This window comes from Triticum aestivum, chromosome 3B (assembly GCF_018294505.1).
Source record: "Triticum aestivum cultivar Chinese Spring chromosome 3B, IWGSC CS RefSeq v2.1, whole genome shotgun sequence".
NCBI lineage: Eukaryota > Viridiplantae > Streptophyta > Magnoliopsida > Poales > Poaceae > Triticum > Triticum aestivum.
Window position 1 is genome coordinate 56,515,020 of NC_057801.1, and position 21,415 is coordinate 56,536,434.

Here is a 21,415-nt window from a genome sequence, read left to right on the forward strand (position 1 = left end):
TATCCTCCCAGGTAACAATGGAACAATCAGCTTGCGTAGGATTAGATATGTTTTTTTCATAGTTTGTTAAACAAAACAATCTTCTGGGCATTATTTCTTGTTTTTGACAACCAATTATTTTGGGTAAATCTTCTTACTTTTCTGATAGTACTGTAGAGATTTCAAGATGTTTTCTTAAATTTACCTTTCAGCCATATAGAGTAAAAATTCTTACCATGATTCACTAGTTACAGGGTCCTCCCAAGAGGACAATACTGTACGAAGCATACTCGCTAGTTAACGGGTCCTCCCAAGGGGAAAATTCACGGTAAGCTTTTTTCATTCCATGGATTTGAATGATAAAATCAAGCAGAAATCTGTAAGATCAGTATTTCTTCGAGACAAAAAGATTAAGGCAGATTTACCCAGAACAACAAATCATCTCAAGGAACTCATCCAACCTGAATACACAGATCCATAATTGCATCACAGAAAAATAACCAAGATCCATTAATGCATAATCACATCACATTAAAAATTAGCCCTAGAATCCATTAACACAGAATTGTATCGTCCTCCGTCTCATAATGTAAGACGTGTTTTTACACTACACTAGTGTCAAAAAACGTCTTACATTATGGGACGGAGGAAGTAGAAGATAAAGCCAATACATCTTTTCTACCAATAGAATTGTACAAGCGAGAATTCAATAGAGGATTATTAAACATGCTGCTCCGGGTCCGGGATGGTCTCTAGAGCGGACCGCTGTGGCCTCTTGTAGGATCGTACTGAATAGTCGGAGGACGAGTACTGCACCTTCTCCTTCCCATTGCTCCCCATGCGTGGCCATCTTCCTCTACAACCCCAACCAAAATTGTCAGTACTACTATGTACTACCCAAACCACCCATTAAAGACAAAACATATTGGCAATCTGAGCAGAACGCTTCCACCAGAACCAGAAACGGAACAACTCGGGCAGAGGAGAGGAGGGCTGACGAGAATCTGGGAATGTCTGGTTAGGAACTTACTACTTAGCACCTCCATTTTAAAGTCACAAAAGACTCGTGTTTCTATCCTTGCCGCTGAGAATTCTGTTAGGAGTAAACCACGGCTCGGCGTGGTGACCGGCGTATCAGTTGACGCAGCGTCGTGTGTGCTGTGACTGTTCGTGCATGCATGTAGTTGGATTAGTTGTCGCAGGTGGTGGCCGAGCCATACGAGTCATACGTGAATTAGTCTAGGCAGTTGATATATGGATGCATGCATGGGCTGTTAGCGTGTAAGCCGGCCAGTAGTGGTTGGATTACTACGTGTGTGCGTGGGTATGTTGCCGGGCTGGTGGTGCGTGCGTGTGTGTATCTCGGGTATAAAAAGCCCTGTGTGTATTGGTTGTGATGTGCGTCGGCAAGAGCCATGTAGCCACCGGGAAAGAAAAAAGGATTGGGGCGTTCGTGCGCCGGTGGCGGCGTTCGTGTGCCGGCCGGAAAATCTCTCTTGTCCATTGTTCTTCTTCTTTCACCTCCGTTCGAGTGAGAGGAGAGGTAGCTAGAGGGCTGCGGTTCCAACAAATTCATGCATCACTGGCTAGATACATTTTCTTCTAAATTCATTCTCATCCAAGTTTCTTTTTTGCATATAGATTACCATAAATCTTGTAAAACACACATGTGTTAGGATTACATTTATGGTACATTTTAATTTCTTGGCTGGAATTACCAATGGCTAGCTACCTCTACAAAATAGCCTGATCCATGACGTGGACTGTAATAACAACTTGTCTATCTATGGTATAAGTATCCATTATTCATAAGCATCCATTCCTTAGAGAATTGCATACATGTACCTAGCAAAGATAATTTGTCCACGTGATGAATCGGGGTGTTCTGTAGAAGTAGCCGTTGATAAATCCAGGCAAGAAATAAAAGCTTATCGGAAGTTACAGTACTGCTAATCTATACGAAAAAGAAACACACAAGCGCAAGTAAATTTAGAACAAAATACATCTTGCTCTAGCGGTGATGAATTCATAGTCAAGAACAGAAAAACGAGAACTCTGGGACTTTAAAAGGAGTTGCTAGTTGGCAAGTTTCTCACTGGGCATTGCCTGACTATCCTGGTCAGCCCTCCTCTCCTCCGCCTAAGTTGTTGTCTTCCGTGGGGGGCAGAACCGACGCTTTCTGTTCAGGTTGCCATTTTGTCTCCTCTTTTTGTTTGGTTGGGCAGTGGATGCTAGTAGCAGTAGTAACAAGTTTGGTTGGAGTTGATGCAGAATCCTCGTTTCTTGGTCGAAACTCTGGTAGATGCCTGCCCGGCAGAACAAGGGGAAGGAGAAGATGCGCTGCACGGATTTGCTATTCGAGGATTCAGTACGGTCCTACAAGAGGCCCCGGCAGCCTGCTCCAGAGCAGGTATAAGTATAATACTTTATTAGATTGTGGTTGTAGGAATTTGCTAGTAGATAAGTTGTATGGGATTTATCTTCTTCAATGCAGTTCCGTGTTAATGGATTCTAGAGATGGTTTTCCTATGATATGATTGTGTATTAATGGATTAGCATAGGACCTGTCTCTGTGATGCGATTCTACATCAATGCGTTAGAGTTGGGCTCAATTTCTTGTGAGGATGATATGTTGTTCTTGGTAAATCTGGCTTAATTTCTTTCTCTGGACTACAAATCTTACATATTTCTGCTAGTTATGATTCAGCTCCGTGGAATGCAAAAAAGGCTTACCATGAATCATCATCTTGGACTCAGAGGTTGTGGCCATAGCCGGCTGCACAACAACTCCTTTTCGTGTAGTCCTTTTTTGCATTCATGGTAAGCCTTTTTTGCATTCCACGTAGCCGAATCATAAAATCTAGCAGAAATATGTAAGATTTGTAGTCTAGAGAAAGAAATTAAGGAAGATTTACCAAGAATAACAGATCATCCTCACAAGCAATTTAGCCCAACTCGAAGGCATTGATGCAGAATCGCATCACAGAGACAACTTAGTCTTATGCTAATCCATTAATTCACAATCATATCACAGAAAAACTAACCCTAGAATCCATTAATATGGAACTGCATCGAAGAAGATAAATCCCATATAGATTATCTAGAAGCAGAATCCTACAACCACAATCTGATAAAGTATTATGTTTATACCTACTCTGGAGCTAGCTGCAGGGGCCTCTTGTAGGACCGTACTAAATCCTCAAACAGTGAATCCGTGCAGCGCATCTTCTACTTCCCTTGTTCTGCTGGGCAGCCATCTACTAGAGTTTCGACCAAGAAACGAGGATCCTGCATCAACTCCAACCGAACTTGTTACTACTGCTACTACTATCCACTACCATAGCAAACAAAAAGAGGAGACAAAATGGCAACCTGAATAGAAAGCGTAGGTTCTGCCCCCACGGAAGACAAAAAGTTGGGCCAAGGAGAGGAGGGCTAACCAGGATAATCCGGCAATGCCTGGTGAGAAACTTGCCGCCTAGCATCTCCTTTTAAAGTCCCAGAACTCTCATCTTTATGTTCTTGACTATGAACTCATCACCACTAGAGCGAGATGTATTTTGTTCTAAACTTAGTTGCACGTGTGTGTTTCATTTTCGTATAGATTAGTAGTGTTGTAACTTCTGGTAAGCTTTTATTTCTTGCCTGGAATTATCAATAGCTACTTCTACAGAACACCCTGATTTGTGACGTGGACAAAATATCTTTGCTAGGTACATGTATCCAATTCTCTAAAGAATGGATACTTCTACCATAGATAGACACCTTGTTATTACAGTCCAAGTCATGGATCGGGCTGTTTTGTGGAGATAGCTAGCCATTGGTAATTCCAGATTTCCAGCCAAGAAATTAAAATCTACCATAAATGTAATCCTAATGCATGTGTTGTGAATTTATAGGTTGTAATTTTTTTTCCAATGTGTATGGGCATATATATTCCAATTCATATGTATGAATGATGTTGTCAAATATGGATGTTGTGAAATAATTCATTTTATATGTCATTTGTGTTAGGATGGGCGAGGCTGCGGACGGTGGTCGTTCGTATGTTTGGCTTGACCCTGCTTTCAACAAAGGGTATCCTGGGTGTTTTATCGAGAGTGGACAGGAAACAAGCTTTGGCATCATCGTATTCATGTTATTGTATTTTTTTAAAGTTGAAGGTTCTGACATATTTGTGCCATTATGACACATGCTGCCAATAGTGTGAATGAGGGGTCACACCAAGACATGCCAGTTGGCATACGACGAGTGGTTTGAGCCTTATTTCGAGAGAGCTAGCCTCCTACCGTTTGTTCTGCAGTTCAAGTGTGTACCACCGGTGGTGAACCATACTGCGCTCACAGCCCGCTGGATCGTTGGCGGACGGAGATACACAGTTTCCACCTTCCTTGTGGGAAGATGACAGTCACCCTGCAGGACTTCGCGATGATTATTGGTCTTCCGCTCCACATCGAGTCTCTCATTGGACGAGTGTGGAACAAGTTCTGGCATGAGAGAGTTACCGGTCTCATCGGTGATTGCTCCCCCTCTCTTACCGCCAGGGGAAAGATGGACAACCGGTCATCCGGTGTCCCATTCAAGTGGCTCCGTGAGAACAGGTCGGGATGCCCACAAGGTGTGGACAACGAGACGATGGAGCAATACGCGCGGGCGTACCTGTGGTATCTCCTATCCCATGTACTTTTTATAGACTACTCTGGTGACGTTGCGTCCTGGATGTTTCTTGACTTCCTGGTTGACTAGGACCAGAAGTACAGCTAGGGGTTCGCTGGTCTCGCCTACTTGTACTGTCAGGTAACAAGTTACTGCAATAATTCTTTATGGATGTATTTATGTGTTTAGGAATTGTTCGAAGCTAATGATGAACTAGTTCTTGTTAGCAGCTCGGCGAGGCGTGTATGTAAACCAGCGACAAACCCGCTATGGGCGGATGTACTTGGGACCTCTCGGTATGGATGTGGGAGCGGTTGCCAGTTGGACGTCTTAAAAAAATGGACGCCGGGTGGCCTTTGGAAGGCCTTGAGGGAGAAGAAGCCAATTTTATGACTACCCACTCTGGCTTTCGCTTGGGACAGAGTCAAAATGTTCGGAGGCAAGCAAGAGGCCTTGTACAGGAGCTTCATCAATGAGATGGACAGTCTCAAATACAATCAGGTATAGCATTTTGTAACTTTTTTTTATAACCACTTTCCCGGAAGGCGTCGAAACACGGAACCAATGCAATATGCAGGTTAACTGGACACCATATTGGATTGTTTGGGATTTTCGATTGGATGCTATGTGTGCGAGGGACAGAAATATTTGGTGGATTAGGTGCCCCCTCATATGCATCTACACTGTCGAGTGACACCTGCCACATTGTGTGGCATTGCAATTCAATAGGAAGCTACAGCGGGTATCATGGAGCTTCATCGGTGAGCAACAACATGTACTATATGTAGTATGTAATCTCAATGGTTTCTTATGCTTTGTTGCTCTCGTGCCATGCAGCCAGAACCGGCAGATTTTCACAAGTGTAACAACTTAAACTTAGTTACCGTCCCTTTGCTAGATAGACAAACTTATAGCTATATTGCCTATTCAATATATTTGTCTTCATGCTGTTGGTCAGCGTGTACATCATTCAACACTCGTTCCCTCACTAAGGGCATCTCCAAGGGCATGCATCAACTCGGACACACCAAATGTCCGCAGACCCGTCCACGAACATCGATATAAGATCCGTACAACCAATTGCATGCATCAATTGTTCGTAACATTTCAAATCAAAGTTGGCAAAAACAAACATAATTCATACAAACTGGACAATATTTATTAAATTCTGAAATATGGTATAACTTAAAGGATGAAATTTAACGAAGTTCAACTAGACCAGACGAAAAATCAAACTAAACTAAACTACGAGAGGTGTCGGACGGTGACCTTGTACACATGACCGTCATCGTCGGCGGCGGCGTCGTTACATCATGGCGTGGAACTCCTTGTCGGTCTGCGACACCTCGGCGAGAAGGGGCGGTGACTGCCGCGGGTCGTCGTCGGAAGAGGAGAGCAGCACCTTCTCCTTCACCGACTAGGCAGTGAAGGACGGCGGCCCCGAAGACCACGAGCGGTGGCGCCACGATCCAGAGCTCCCTCCAAATCCAGTGGTCGACACCGAGAACCAGCCGCTGCCGCCAGACTTGGACTTGCCCATTGCTCGGTGACGGTGTGCGGAGAGGAGAGTAGATGAGAGGGTCGGCGACAGTGTGTGGATAGGAGAGGCAGGGATGGGGTTGGCCAGCGGTGCCTCCCTGCTTAAATAGCCGAGGTAAGTGGACTGATACCGATTCGATGCGGCGATGCGGCCGGAGTAGGCTTCTCAGTCGTTGCGTGAGCATTGAAGCGTCAGCACCCTCCCGTGCGGTCACATCCGTCTGACCGCCATTCACGCTGCATAGTCACCTCCGCAGCAAGGCGGCATGAATGCACGAAGATGGTTTTTTAGCTGAACGCACAGGGAGAATTATGGGTAGGACCTGGTAGTTGGACGCCTATGTGGCGGAGGTCTGGATGTCCGCAAACATCCCTAGGTTTGCCTCTGATTTGTGGGAATTTGACGTGCAGATCTATCTGCGGATGTTTGATGGATTGTGTTGGAGGGCACAAAAGGTCCAGGCCACGTGGTCCGGACGAATAGCAGTGCATATGAGGCAAATACTTGATATAATCTATAGTTCTCATGTCTTGGGACATAATGTTGCAAAATATTTACAAAATGCTACTTGAGGGGTTGAACAGGATGGTACAATATACAGTGACAGAAATTCACAAAACATGATTGACCATATACACTTGAAGGGTTGAATAGGCCTGTACGATCACGAAGGAGGAATCATCATACTGTGTTATCAGAAATTCACATAAAAAGAATATGTAAAATATATTCACAACATCAAACTTCAACGCAATATACCATGTTTCAAATCTGAATTCGATCAACACATTGCTGAATTTGAAATATGATCTTCCATGGCAGATGCATCTTGTACCAATATGATGTCAAAAGGTTTCAAGAAAATTGCTGACTTTTTGATACGCCAGTCAACAAGGCGTCCAAGCATGCAGGTGGCAGCTGTGACTATCCAGATGTGCCTGTAGCAGCAAAGAGTGTATCAGGATCGAACAGAGCTAGTAATCTAGCGGCGAATTTTACAATAAAAGCTATCACAATCAATAACATTGGAAGGACGGGTGTGCAAGTAGAAAGAGACTTCAATGTTTTCTAACACACAGTTTCCGGCAATCACACAGTTTTTAGCTACAGATCATAATCTAACACACAGTTTCTGGCAGTCACACAGTTTTTAGCTACAGATCATAATATTCACAACATCAAAAGATCTGTAGAAAGCAAGTGCATCTCTCACACAATTTTTGGCTACAATACATCCCTGTGGTGAGCAGAGCATTTGGGCGATGGCTGTCAATTCTTGACCGTTGACACTTGGAAAATTCTTAGAAAAATCCCTGCCTAGTACATCAATCAGTTATCCTGCTCTGTCAGCAGTCACAATAGGCCTACTACAACTAGACTTTTGATTCAATTAAGCTAACAGATGATACAAGCAAATCGCACTCCACCACCTCCTAGATTGGTTTCTGTGCAGACAAACCACATCTGAGATTGATTGATTGGTTTCTGTGCAGACCTGGACTAGTACTACTTCACGGCAGCCAGGTAGTTTTGATTGACAAAGAATAGTAACGACATTCAAACACACGAGCGAGAGGTAATTCAGATGATAAAGATGGCAATGTGGTGTACGCAGATTGATTGCAAAGAATGCCTCAAATGTCTGAGGTTGTCAAAGTCCAAGGTACCAAGAATCCAGAGACCAACATAGAGCACAACTTTGTTGTTAAAAATCCAGTTGATTTTGCTATTACTGTGAATGTGAGCTCCTCGGTTGTGTCAGCAGTAATCTTGAGTTAATTAGTTTTAGGTAAGTTCTACTTAGATGCAACCTACCTGGCTGCCGTGAAGTAGTACTAGTCCAGGTCTGCTACGTGTTAGAGGTCCGAGTAGGTTTAGGCCGAGAGTCATAATACGTTTAGGTTTAAACAACGATCAAGGTAGCCGGTCATTTGACCTAGTGTCCGTATAGGTTTTGGAAGGGTTGCTTTGGTCGGTTGGATCTGCACATATATATGCACGACCTGCGTGAGGTTTTGTAACGAGCTCAGAAAAAGAAATAAAAGAAGAAAGGCACGACACGTGCCTTTGGCCAAAAGTTTTGCGCGCCCGTGTTCATCATGATTTGATGTGAGCGATCCTGTGGAAGAATTCCAACAGGTTGCACCTCTAGCCTGGGATGTATGAGGTCCTAGGTGAACTGATAATCCTGACAAGATATATCTAGATTGTGGCAGGAAAAAAATTCAGTGTGTTTTTATTACACAAGTACTGTTGTGCTTAGGAAAGCGTATTGTATATGACATTTAAATTTCAGCCTTTAAGATGTACTCCCTCCGTCCGAAATTACTCGTCGCTTGTCTAGATACATCCGTTTGAGCGACAAGTAATTCCCAACCGAGGAAGTATGAGGTAAGATGTATGACTGAGATACAAGTCAAATAACACAGCTAGCATATTGTATGAGAAGCCAGACACTCCTGCTCACAGAAAGATCAACCATGCCTAGAGGGTCAGGGTGGACGGGACGAGCGGGCTTCTGGCCCGGACCGCGGCCCGTTATGGACCGGACCGTACGGGCCTGGCTCGCTAGATAATATGGCCGGTCCGGTCCGTGAAAACGAGACCGAAATTCGGTCGGTCCGGTCCGGTTAAAGCTCGGTCCGGCTCGGAGGACCGAAGGCCCAGCCCAATAAAGCTAATCAGAAGAGCCCAGCCCAATAAAGCTAATAAGAGGGGCGTGCGTGACCTAGCGAACTGCCACTGCATCCTCTTCCTCGCACGCGCCGCCCCTCTTCCTCCCCTGCGCCGCCCCTCTTCCTCCCCCTGCGCCGCCATCTTCCTCGACTTCCTCTCCCCGGCACAACCTCGCGCCGCCGCGCCTCTACCTCTCGCCGTCGTCCCCTCGCGCCACCACGCCTCTGCCTCGCGCCATGCTGCTCCCTCTCTCTCCCGTGCCTTTCTCTCGCGCCGGCGTGCATCAGGTGCTTCTTCTCCGGCTCCGGCCACCGTGCTGCTACTCCGACCACCACTCCGATGTCCTGGGCCCACATGGCAGTGACTGGACGTCGTCAGGACCGCCAGGACCGCCGGTCCGCACCGAGCTTCATGCCAGCCGGTCCGGTCCCTGTAATCAGGACCGCTGCACAGCTCGGTCCGGTCCGGCCCGGACCGCCGGCGTCCGGTCCAAACGGCGGCTCGGACCGGGACCGGACCGGCCCGGACCGTGTCCACCCTGACTAGAGGGCGTCAAGTCTGACTGAACTATCTTTGCTACTGCTGTGACCATGTAATGCTCCCTATTATCAGGGTATATGACATCAGATTTGACAACATTTTTGCAAATCTAGTCAGATAGAAGTTGTGCTGCTTACAATGCCACTGGTGTGAATTCAGGGCGCAGTCGAGTAGCCATTCGTTCCCTCTGGATTATTCTTCAGACCTCGGTAAGCTCAACCTGTTCACCTCGCTGCCGAGTGCTCAGAATCCTATGCACGAGTAGCTAGTTGATTGGTAGGATAATCCTTGCACAAATGCGTAAGTGGCATCATAGGTATATACCTATATGAATCAAACTTTCCATGAAGAGAGAATAAAAAAATAAGCTTCACTTTCAAAAGAAGGCAGGGAAAAGAAAGGGACCTCCTCAACAGCAAAGAGCAAAAGATAACAATACTAAAAAAACAGTATAGAGTTCCACTGAGTAAAGCAAAAGGAAAAGCAAGGCTACGATACATACAGTCCAGAGGATGCCAACCTTGGTGATGCTGAACCAAAGAGACTGGCTTGCTGTCGCTTGACAAAAATCTCATGTCACAGCTTACATAAGGTTGCAAAACTTGGTTGTGCATGTGCGACACTAATGAGATAGAAACAACACCATGGAGAGATAATGCATAGCGTCCAGGATCATTATTATTATCACAACAGGGTTCAGGCTAAACAACCAACCTGTAAGGTAAACAGATAGAAGGGTCCCAATCTATGTGCCGCGGTTCTTATCTTTATAATTCCTAGTTTCCTACAGAAATTAATCAGCTACATCACATGGTATTTACATCATTGAGTACATAACATTACTAGACTGAGATTCTGTCCAAATACATAACAAGATTGAAATGTGCAAATCATCATCTGCGGGTAAATTTCATAATAATTAGATCCACTATCTTGATTAGTTACATAACTAATCAGGAAGTCCATGGAAAATCAGTAGTCTTGTTGTCAGAGATTTCCATCTCTCTGAACTTCATCATTCTGGCCACCAGCCCCTCAACTACATCTGAATCTGGCGCAAACATTGCATGGGTGATGCCAACCACACCAGGGTTCTGACTGTTAAGCACCGAGAACGTCGTTGCAAGACGGAAACCATAGTTCATGATGAAATGAACCAAACCACGGGGAAAGATGAACACATCCCCCTTACATAGTCTCTTCTGAAACAGCTTACCGGTTGTGTCAAAGAAACCGGCCAGCACACTGCCATCATGGACAAACATCATCTCAGACGCCCTTGGGTGAGAGTGGGGAAGCACTAGCCCATACGGGTCGATGTCGGTCCGTGCCATGGACATGCCAAGGGTGTTGAGGCCAGGGAACTCGGCAGCGGTGATGATGTTCGTTGATGACCGGACCATGTTGTCTAGTTTCCCGGCATGGTTGAGAAGCAATGTCTTGAAATCGGAAGCCAGAATGGTGCTAGGGTGCTTGCAGAGGAAACCGTTCATGAACAGCTTCCTTTCACCCTGAGGCGCCATAGGGCACACATCTTGAAGTGGTGGACCGTCTGATAGACTTGGTGGTGTATAGATGCCAAGGAGGAGGACGTAGAAAAACATGACAGTGAAGAGCTTCATCTCTTAGACACAGAGATGGAGTAGAGAATTGTGGGTTTAAATAATGTGACGAGAAAGGAGTGTAACCAAAGCCAAGTGTGTGCAACCTGTATCAGATTTCTTGGAGTTCACTACAGAATTTGCTTCGGATTGTGGCCAAAGTAACAATCTCTGAATTGTGGCAAAAGGGTGAAGGTGTTAACATGAAGCTTTTAGATTCTAACGATGCCCCTAGGTCGCCATTTGTTTCATCTCCAGGCTGCAAATCTAGAAAAATTATTATGCTGATTCTGAAAATGCTTCAGACTTGGCAGGCTGCAGTAATGCCTATTGTATATGGTGCTCAATTAGCGTTCCCGTGGTAAAGTGATACTAGTTGGCAATCTGTAGTTAGTAATTGTATTTGAGGAGACGCTCATCGCCCACTCACTGGTAAAAAATGGTTTTTTTTCAGAAACTGATGCTCACGAAGAGATCAAGCAAAGTCTGGCTGAACAAGCTCTGCTGCTTCTGAACGTGCAATGCTATAACGAAGGCATATCATCAGATTTCATAGAAGCTGGAGAATCGGCAACAGTCATGGTGCAGAAGGGTTCATTTGCTACAATTTACGCATCTACTGGCCGCCATCACCGGAAGGAGGAGAAGAAGATTCACCTTCTGGAATCTGGACGCGGAGGAGCAGTGAGGTACCACCCCGCGGGGACTCGCTGGAGACGGGAGCGGCAGCCGCTGCGGGGGCAAATGCGCAGGTAGGGAACAGCAGTGGCGTGCGAACGGAAGGTTTCGGAAGAGGGTCGACATCGCCGCCGCCGCAGGATGCGCCGGAGCTCGCGTCGGCGGTGGTGGGGAGGCCACTCGCAATCTGAAAGTAAGCCCAACACCACAACCTACCAAACCACTCGTCACGGGCTTGTAGTGGGCCCCCAGTGCAGGATTACCTGCCCGGGTACACTCCCACAATGGGCCACAGCTCGCCGGAGAATGAGCGAGAGGGTCCGTAATAGAAAAAACAAAATCCTGTTAAAAAAGACCAGCAAATCTATACCTATACTATACTAGGAGATTTTTTTTTTTGCGGAAAAACTTCCAATCTATTCATCTTCAATCATGGCAGTACAACGAATACCAAAAAAAAATTTACATTCAGATTCGTAGACCACCTAGCGACGACTACAAGCACCGAGGCGAGCCGAAGGCACGCCGCCGTCATCGCCCCTCCATTGCCGGAGCCGGGCACAACTTGTTGTAGTAGACAGTCGGGAAGTCGTCGTGCTAAGGCCCCATAGGACCAGCACCCCAGAACAGCAAGCGCCGCCGATGAAAAATAACGTAGATCGGAAGGATCTAAACCGAAGAAACACGAACGTAGACGAACAACGCCGAGATCCGAGCAAATCCACCAAAGATAGATCTGCCGGAGACACACCTCCACACGCCCACCAACGATGCTAGACGCACCGTCGGAACGGGGGCTAGGCGGGAAGACCTTTATTCCATCTTCAGGGAGCCGCCGCCGTCTCGCCTTCCTGAGTAGGACACAAACCCTAACAAGATTGAAAAAAGCGACTAAAAGTGGAGCCCTCTCGCCGGCCCTTGCCAGGATCCACCGCGCCTCCATGGCCCTAGGGCCACCAGAGACGAGGCGGACCTGCGCCGGCGCCGGCGAGAGGCACAAACCCTAACTTTCTTTCTTGGAGCAGGAGGAGCACGTTGCCGTACCCTGCTAGGAGAAGGATGAGTTTGACGCTTGTTATTTTTGTTTTGAAAGTAGGAAGAGTAACTTCGAGGCTCACAAGCTGGCTAGATATGCTATTTCTCTTGATATTGGTCGCCATGTGTGATTTGGCACCCTGCATGACCTTGTAATCATCCCTCCGAAAATTCTGAGTTAATATATGAGGAGTTTTTACCTTCAAAAAAACCTACTAATAAAGGAAATAGGTATTCCTAGTCCGCTATATTATTTTATAGAAAACCCCATGATTTTTCTGACATTAAATCCGCAGTAGATATCAAATGTTTTTAAAAATACTTATATCTTCTAAACCATAAGTCCAAATTTAACATGTTATATATGAATTTTTATTAGAAAAATATGTAAAATCTGAATATAATGTTATTTTACATATTAACAATTTTAAAAAATACTATCTAGGGTGCAATTTTAATCAATAATGCATTATCCATCTTTCTTTCATACTGGTAGTAATTCGGATTGGGGATGAACACCTCAGCAAAATTAGGATTGGACATGAAACTGAAGATAGATTTGCGAGAGACACCCAATAAATAAGGACATGCATGAAAAGAAATAAAAGAAGGACCCAATAAAGATGGGATGTCCGCTATAAAAGAAATAAAATAGAAAATGCAGAGGAGATCCGATAAAGATGAGATATTGTGCTATTCTCCTATATATAAGAAGAAGAAAGAGAGGACATGCATGACAAAAGGTAAAAGGGAGGCATGCACGACAAAAAATAAAATAAAAGACATGTTTGACAAGATATGAAAAATGATAAAATAAGGACCAATACATATGACATGTATAGCAAGAAATAGTGATGAAATATGGATGCAAGTACCTACGTCCATAAGAGACCATACAAAGAATGTTCTTTTTCTAGAAAAAAAAATCTCTATTTATGCTTAAAAAATCATGTATCTTTTTAACAACTCTTCATGTACTAAGAAATATGCATGTGAAAAAAGCGTTCAAGAGTTACCCAAGTTGGTGATGCTTAAACTAAAAAACACCCTTGATGCGCACATGTCTCCGTTGTGTGCTAATGTGTCATCATCTGTTTTTGTCGTTTTCCTTTACCGTCCCGTAACAATATCCCATTTCACACATGACATGAATAAATGCATGATCACTTTCCCGTTTCTTTGTATGGATTAAATATATATGCAAGCCCCGTTGAAATAAAATACCCGTGAAATCTTGAACTGCGCTTTTGTAGGATAGGACCATCTTTGTTTGGGCTGTAACTACAGATTCTCATATTATAGAACATTTTTTGTAAATTAAGAGCGTGTAGTATTATTTTTCTCCCGTTGCAACGCACAGGCCTTTTTGCTAGTATCTCTAAAGGATAAAAAAACATAGCATACATGTCAAATAATCCCCTACAATGTGAAGAAATATTATTATTAAAAAAACATGAGATGCAAAATTTGGAGCTATAGAAACTTTGAAAAAATGTGATGTAAGCTCTCATAATGGAGCTCGTGTCTTTTTCAATTTAAACTGTTGCAATGGATGAGAATAGAATGGATGCTAATAATTAAATAGTACAAAATTCACCGGTACATATTAATTACTATAATATACCCCGCACCTTGCTGATAGAATCGATTGTGATATATTGCAATGATTTGATGTATGAAACATGCATAGTTTAATTAATAATTATGAACAAAATCTAAAACTATATGTTAAATATTGTATTTGATTATTATCTAGTGGAAAATATTTTGAATATAACTGACATAATATAATGGAAAACCTTTTCCCATGCATGTTGAGTGGACCTTTAATGAGGTGGCATGTGTGATGAGATGGGATGTGTGCATGAATCAACTAATAAGGAAAATTCTTTCTCGTGCACGTTAAGGTAATAGAGAGAGTGGGGGTGAACTATTTAGGTTTATAGGATTTTGTGATGATTTTTATCACGAAGTTAGTGGTGGCAAGTATGACCACACTCATAGTTGTTTGCAATATGGTTAAACCAAATCATTGTAGTAGGATCTTCAACCCAATTTCCAGCAAAATTTCAGTTGTAGAATACTAGGTTTCGGTTACTATATAAGGACCCTCTCAATGTGAACAGCACCTGTCAAGTGAGGACAGGAGAAGTGAAGCATACTTTGGCAACCTGAGGAACATAGAGGAAAGACACCGGAAAGGGGGAGGGTTCACTATACCATGTGTGATAGACCAAGTTTCAGAACACAAATCATCCCAACCTGTGCGTACCCAAACCATATGGGTTTGAGTGTCGTGAGGTTTGAGCACAGGGCATCTATCTTTAGCACAAGTTCTTGGCCCATCTCAGAGGATTTCAAGGAAAGAATCCGAAGCTTGTTATGGGTGTTGAAGATGTTGGGGACATCTGAGTCATGGAACGAGAGGTTCTGCAGCGTCAACTTCTTGAGAAAAACGACACCATGAACTCAGGATTTTGTAGTGTTAGTTTCGTCAGCAAGTTGTAATCACCATGGCAAGTATGAAAGAACAACTTGCACTGTCGTGTGAACAATGCTAACTGACCTCACTTGGAAGGTTAACAAGTCTAGACGCCTTGAACTCAAGGCATCTTGTCGCATTGACCTTCACGGAGGTGTGCCTTACATGTTCTTAAATCCACACATGTGCAAGGAAAATGCAAGGAAGATGAGCCAAACATTTACAACAAAATATGCATGTAGTGTAAGAATCATCTTGAAAACGCTCCTAACCCCTTCGTAGGGCCATGTATAGCAAATGATCCAAAATTGCTTGGAGCGAGCCCCCCTTAGAGGCAAGTTAAGTTGGCCTCAAAAGCCAACCCCTAGTAGCATTTCAACCAAGGCCCAGACGGCTATCTAGCCCACTTTTTTGAGCGAAGGTGAGATTTATATGGTGTTGAGGTAGAAGACTTCAGTTACCATCTTGGTTCTTTTCAATGAGGAGCGCTAAGAGTATTTTGTGTTCATTCGTTTGTATTTTTCTCATACACGTCCAGTAGTAATATCAATGATTGAATGTACGTTACTAGTATCAATGGCGGGATCGCCTTCAGGTGCATCCTGGACCCGCCCGACCGCGTCTCTCATCGGTGCTTCAACCGCCACGGCCTCGAAACCGAGACCGAACTGCATAAGGTCATTGTGTGGAACCCCATCACCGGCGAGCACCACCATGTGGATGCTCCTCAAGTGTTCAGAGGGTTATGCATCTATGGAGATGTGCTCTGTGTTGCCGCCGACCATGGACACATGCACGGTATATGCCACTCGAGTCCCTTTTAAGGTGGTATTGATGTCCCTGGTAGGAGGCGGAGACAAAGAAGAATATGAAGACGTAGATGATACTCCACCTGTTGCTTGTGTATATTCCCCGGAGACTGGTGTATGGGGCAATATAATCTCAGCATCAAATTGATGTGAGCTTAATGAAAGTAATCCCGGGGTCCTCGTCGGTCATGTCCTTTACTGGTCGTCAAAGAGTGCGAGTTCCGAGTCCTGACATAGATTTTGTGAATTTGGATCAGCTCATAGACGACATAATTGAGTTCGATTTAGATAGCCAGAGTCTAGTTGTGACCAAGGGGCCTCGACCTCTTAATCACTCTTTCAGGCATCAAATAATCCGGACAAAGGATGATGTTGTTGGTCTTGTGGTACTTTCTCGCGGTACACTCGAAATGTGGCAGAGGAAGGTCAATTGTCATGGTGGTGCCACATGGTTGCTGCAAAATTTGGGCTCCCTCCTCAAATTGAAGGGCCGATGAGAGCAGTGCAAATACTAGGGTACGATGAGGATAATGGTGCAATTCTTTTACATGTGGATGGCAATGTTAATATGGTTCAACTTATGTCAATGCAATCTAGAGAACTATACCGGACCCAGTATCCCAAAAATGTCATCCTTTCACAAGTTTCTATGCACCAGGTGATTGCTCATCCTTAGTCCTTATATTGTGGTAGTATCCGAATCCAGTAATATTATGTATCATTGTTGTGCTTCCCCGGTGTTCATTAACCACTTGAACTTAGTTAGAGATTATTTCCTTTACAAGGTAGACAAACTCTTCTGCTTCGGTACACCCCCCTAAACACAAGGACGACTCAGATTAGCCATACCTTTTCGTAAGTAAGGACATGATAGTCATATTTTAACTCTTCACTCCTTATATACGTTATTTAAGAAACGCCTGCCCGCCATATACGTACGCGTGCACACCCCCCGCGCTGGGCTGACCTATTCAGCCCATTCATGGTTTTTCTTATTTTGAAACCGCAAAAAATGGTGCATGCCATAGGATTTGAACCAAGGTCCTTCACAAATAAGCACAACGGCACTGACCAACAAGACAACCAGACCTCACATATTAAGTACGTTTTTTTATACATAAAATAGAACACTGGAAAGCGCAATGTTTTCTGTTTGTTTTCTTTCCTTTTCTTTCTTGTTTCCTTTTTTCCTTTTTCTTTCTTAAATGCGTGAATTTTTTAAAATTCGTGATTTTTATTCAAAAATGATAACAAAATTTCAAGTTCTTGAATTGTTCTACCAAATTGGTGAACTTCTTTTTTCCAAAACTGATCATTTTTTTCACAAATCGGTGATTTTTTTGAAAATTGTTAAACTTTTTATAAAATTGATGAACTTTGTTTCTAAGTCAATGAACTTTTTCAAATTTGTGAACTTTTTTTTCAAAATCGATGAATTTATTTTGAATTCAAGTTCTGGAATTGTTCTACCAAATTGGTGAACTTCTTTTTTCCAAAACTGATCATTTTTTTCACAAATTCGTGAACTATTTCGCAAATCGGTGATTTTTTTGAAAATTGCTAAACTTTTTATAAAATTGATGAACTTTGTTTCTAACTCAATGAACCTTTTTCAAAGGCCATGGCAATTGAGAAAAAAACTAGAAAATGCAGAAATTGTCGAAAACCAAATCAACTTGGCATGGTGTTTGGAATTGGTCATAAAAGGCCATGGAAAAAATTGAGGCAATTTCAAGGATGTTGAAAAACAATGTGCTCTCAGATGAACCTTCTCAACTTACTCGAACAATCTTTGTTGAACATGGAGTTTTTGTGCACACCCTTGAAATGATCCAAACTTTTGCATGCAGATGCGCATGCCCATGGTAGGCATTCATACCATGCTTGAGCCATTTTCGACATTGTATGTAAGTTGTCACATGTCCGATCATTATCACCCTTTTTTGAGGGATTTCAAGAAACAACATGCTCTCAAACTGAGCTTTCTGGCCTACCCAGACACCCTACATTGACCATGATGTGTTTTTTGACATTTTTGAAATGATCCCAACTTTTGCCAGCCGCTGGGCATGCCCGTCATAGACATCCATGCCAGGTTTGAAGGAATAAAAGTATTTAAATCATATGTACTTAAAATTATTATTTTGAATTTTAAACATAGATAATAGATACAAAGGGATAAAACTGAAAACAGTGAAGTGGTTTTTTTAAAAGCATTTAATAAGTATTTTGCAGAAACAATAATTAAAATCATTATTTGAAACAATTACTTAAAACTTGTATTTTGGTATTTAAAAAGGTGAAAAATGAATTAACAAAAAAAATGAAAGAAATAGAAATAAAATAAATCTTGGTGACGATATCGCTCCCGTCGGGCATGTGTTGGTCCGGCCAAAGAGCTCCCGTCCGGCATGTGTTGGTCCGTGTTCAAAATTTTGTTCGCTCTTTTAAAAAAAAGTGTTTGTGCTTTGACATTCTGAGCAAGTTTGAAACACATGAACATTTTTCAAAATTTCTGTACAATTTTCTAAAATTCGGATGTTCATATTTTATGAACTAAACAACAGTACAGAAAAAAAAAGTAAAACCAAAGAGTTGCTGTATATTTTGCTTAACGTTATCTGTCTCGCAGAAGAAGTGTTAAACAAGTATAGTAAGCACACCTCATTACCTATCCCAGCTGGTTTGCACACTTTCCCATAGTGCATGAGGGCTGCAGTTCGAATGCAGTTCGAATCACAAGTAGGACATCCAATTTTTTTAAGTTAAAACTAAGAAAAAGCTAAACGGGCTGAGCCCATGAGCGTGTGTTGGAAACCTACAGCGTATACTTTCCATTACGATAAGAAAGTGCGTATAATTTGTAAAAAGTCGATACTACCCTTTATACGTTTTGTGAGGGGGGATGTACCGAAGCGCTCCTCATTATTTTTAATATCTTTGCTCTTCAGCTATATAACAAATCAAATGTCAAATGAGTAACTCAGTTGGCATCTTTGGGACCTCAATGCTAGTTAGTTATATTCTCTTGTGTACCACTTTCTGTTTTGATCTCTCTATTAATGTTATTTCCATGGTAACAATTTTCATTGAGTGAAATAATAGTTTTTTGGTCACTTGTTGAAGATCCCTGATGCAGGTGACTAGTACACTTGTACCTCACAAAAATAAGTTTAATTTATTATCTCTAATAGGCTAGATTTATTAAACCTAAACACCAAATCGCCGATGTTGCTAGAATTTATTAGTTTGAGCAAGTTTTTATTTTTTTGTCTGGTTCATATGTGGGATAAATTCTAGTCAGTCTTCTTTTTTCTTATAGAGGTAGATTATCTTTTTCAGGAATGGTTTTGGTATTTAAAAACAGATGTGATTGTGTCTCTATTATTAGCATCAAAAGTGGGTTATAAAATATCTATAAGTAGCGAGTTGTTTATAAATTATATTTGTTGGTTCATCTATGTATTGAGTCACTTTTCCTTTTCCTGTCCATATATTTTCCTCGTATCTTTTACTACTTTCCTGACTTGTTATGCTTCTAGGCATAGCCATTCCTGGTGGATGCAATGGAACCCAGATGTTGCACAAGAAGTAAGATGGCTATCTTGTTTCATGTGCTAATGTGTTGGAATCGTTCAACAGGTAATAACATCTTCTAGATTTAATTTGTTTTTTTTAGAAAAAGAGGATGACCCCCGGCTTCTGCATCTGGGAGATGCATACGGCCACTTTATTGATTATTCTCGAGGACCTTACAAAGTATTACAACAATGAGCTTGAATCCACCATCTTGGCAACACATGCCGCTACTCCTATCCAAAATGATGAAGGGGTGCTAGATGGGCCACTACCCAAACCACTCACCTAAGCCTAACATAAAAAAGCCGGAAAACGAAACATATTCGGAAGCCCCAGCCGAGCCACATACCGGGTCTGGGGCACAATCCGGTCAGACGCACTCATGTGTCGTCGCCACCATCTTCCACAGGTCCGTCTTCACATCATATTGAGGCTTCTACCTTGTCTGGTCACTCTGCCATCGACGTCACCATGATGCCAGACAGCAACCTCCTCCTGCGCGAGTCCATCTCCGCGCATCGGGCGACGAGCCTCCACAGCGCCATGCCGCCGATCTTCGCCGCCATCAATGAGTGAGATGAAGTACCGCTCCACCACGACATGTACAGGGTGAGGGAGGGCGAGGTCCCCATCGGAGACACGGCCGGAAGAGAAGCACCGCAGCCCTGAGACATTGCCCGGAGATGCGACGCAGTAGATCAGGCGGGCCGCCACCAGGAACCAGACAGGCTCGTCATGCACACCCAGCATCCCCATGCCCAAGTCGGCGCCTTCAAGAAGGTGACGACGTTGTGGCGCCGCCGCCGCTTAGCCACCGGGGCTAGGGTTTTCACCCGGGCGCAGGGGAAGGGGGGAGGCAGGGGAGGTTTAGCCTCGGCGCCGCCACCAAGAAGGGAATGGCATCCGGGACACCATCGACGCCGTGACCGCCACCGGCGGCCAATGGTTTCCCCCGGCCAAGCACCCTGCCGCCACCTCTGAACCAGCCACAACATTCGCAGGCGCGAGTACGCCGGAGATCCAGGCCGGCCGGAGGTCATGCATCACAAGCGGACCCGGATCGCCTCCGATCTGACGCGGGGAGCCCGGGGCCTCCCCGCGCCAAGACCTGCGCCCACCGGGACCTCGCTGCCCGCGCAGCCGAGGGGAACCGGCCTACCTCACCGACGATCACTCCCCGCCGCCGGGGGAGCGCCGTCCGCACCAGCGAGGCCGCCGCCTCAGATCCGGACTCTCACCACCGAAAGGGAGCGATCTCGCCCCGCCGCCACCATCCCGGGAGCCGGCGCCGGCTTCACCGGTCGTTCCTCCGGTGGCGGCGAGGTTGGGATGGAGATGGGAAGGGTGAAGGGCGGCTGGATCTGGGTTCCCCCGTCGCCGCCAGGGAGGGCGACGCGGGGGACGGGTCTGTTAGACCCCCTATGGGATTTCTGCGGCAGTCTTTGATTTTCTGCATGGAAAACATTTGTCTGCCAACTTGGGGAAGCATGTACCTACAAAACTATTACCCATTCAGCTATAGGAATTCATGCATGTTTGTGCCTTTTGTGTCGTAATAAGGATATGCAGATGTTGCATATTGTTTTTGCATTGATGTTGATATTACCTCCTTGTGCCTACTTGGCCACGCCGAGAGTTCTCCCTAGCTTGTTTTAGTTGTTTAAGAGTTGACATGATGAAAGCAAGACATTAGTAGCATTCAACTATCCCACCCCCAATATATACCCAATAGATTAAAGTGTCAAAAGGCTTCAATGGTTTACCTTGTTGTTATTTGTACTCCTAGGAAATATAGCCGGGAATATTGCACGTGTTACATTTTACAAGTTTGCACACTTAA

At 44.1% G+C, this 21,415-nt stretch overlaps 2 protein-coding genes across 2 annotated transcripts; both read right to left on the bottom strand.

The window, feature by feature from the left end:
• Nucleotides 1–6,785: 6,785 nt before the first annotated feature.
• Nucleotides 6,786–20,331, bottom strand: LOC123067288 (uncharacterized). The gene is made up of 4 exons (XM_044490152.1): nucleotides 20,182–20,331; nucleotides 11,934–12,012; nucleotides 11,650–11,857; nucleotides 6,786–7,113 (listed from the first exon to the last, which is right to left on the bottom strand). Exons 1-4 carry the CDS (start codon nucleotides 20,329–20,331, stop codon nucleotides 6,957–6,959), a joined length of 594 nt encoding a protein of 197 aa, XP_044346087.1. The 3' UTR covers nucleotides 6,786–6,956.
• On the bottom strand, nucleotides 10,025–11,034 carry LOC123064720 (germin-like protein 11-1). The gene has a single exon (XM_044488134.1). It carries the CDS (start codon nucleotides 11,011–11,013, stop codon nucleotides 10,345–10,347), a length of 669 nt encoding a protein of 222 aa, XP_044344069.1. The 5' UTR covers nucleotides 11,014–11,034; the 3' UTR covers nucleotides 10,025–10,344.
• Nucleotides 20,332–21,415: the final 1,084 nt, after the last annotated feature.

Coding starts and splice junctions, on each gene's coding strand:
- LOC123064720 (XM_044488134.1), bottom strand. CDS start 11,013: ATGAAGCTCTTCACTGTCATGTTTTTCTACGTCCTCCTCCTTGGCATC.
- LOC123067288 (XM_044490152.1), bottom strand. CDS start 20,331: ATGGGGATGCTGGGTGTGCATGACGAGCCTGTCTGGTTCCTGGTGGCG. Junction 11,858..11,933: donor GTGGGAGTGTACCCGGGCAG/GTAATCCTGCAC, acceptor GCTTACTTTCAG/ATTGCGAGTGGCCTCCCCAC. Junction 7,114..11,649: donor CCGCGTCCAGATTCCAGAAG/GTGAATCTTCTT, acceptor TTGCTGCTACAG/GCACATCTGGATAGTCACAG.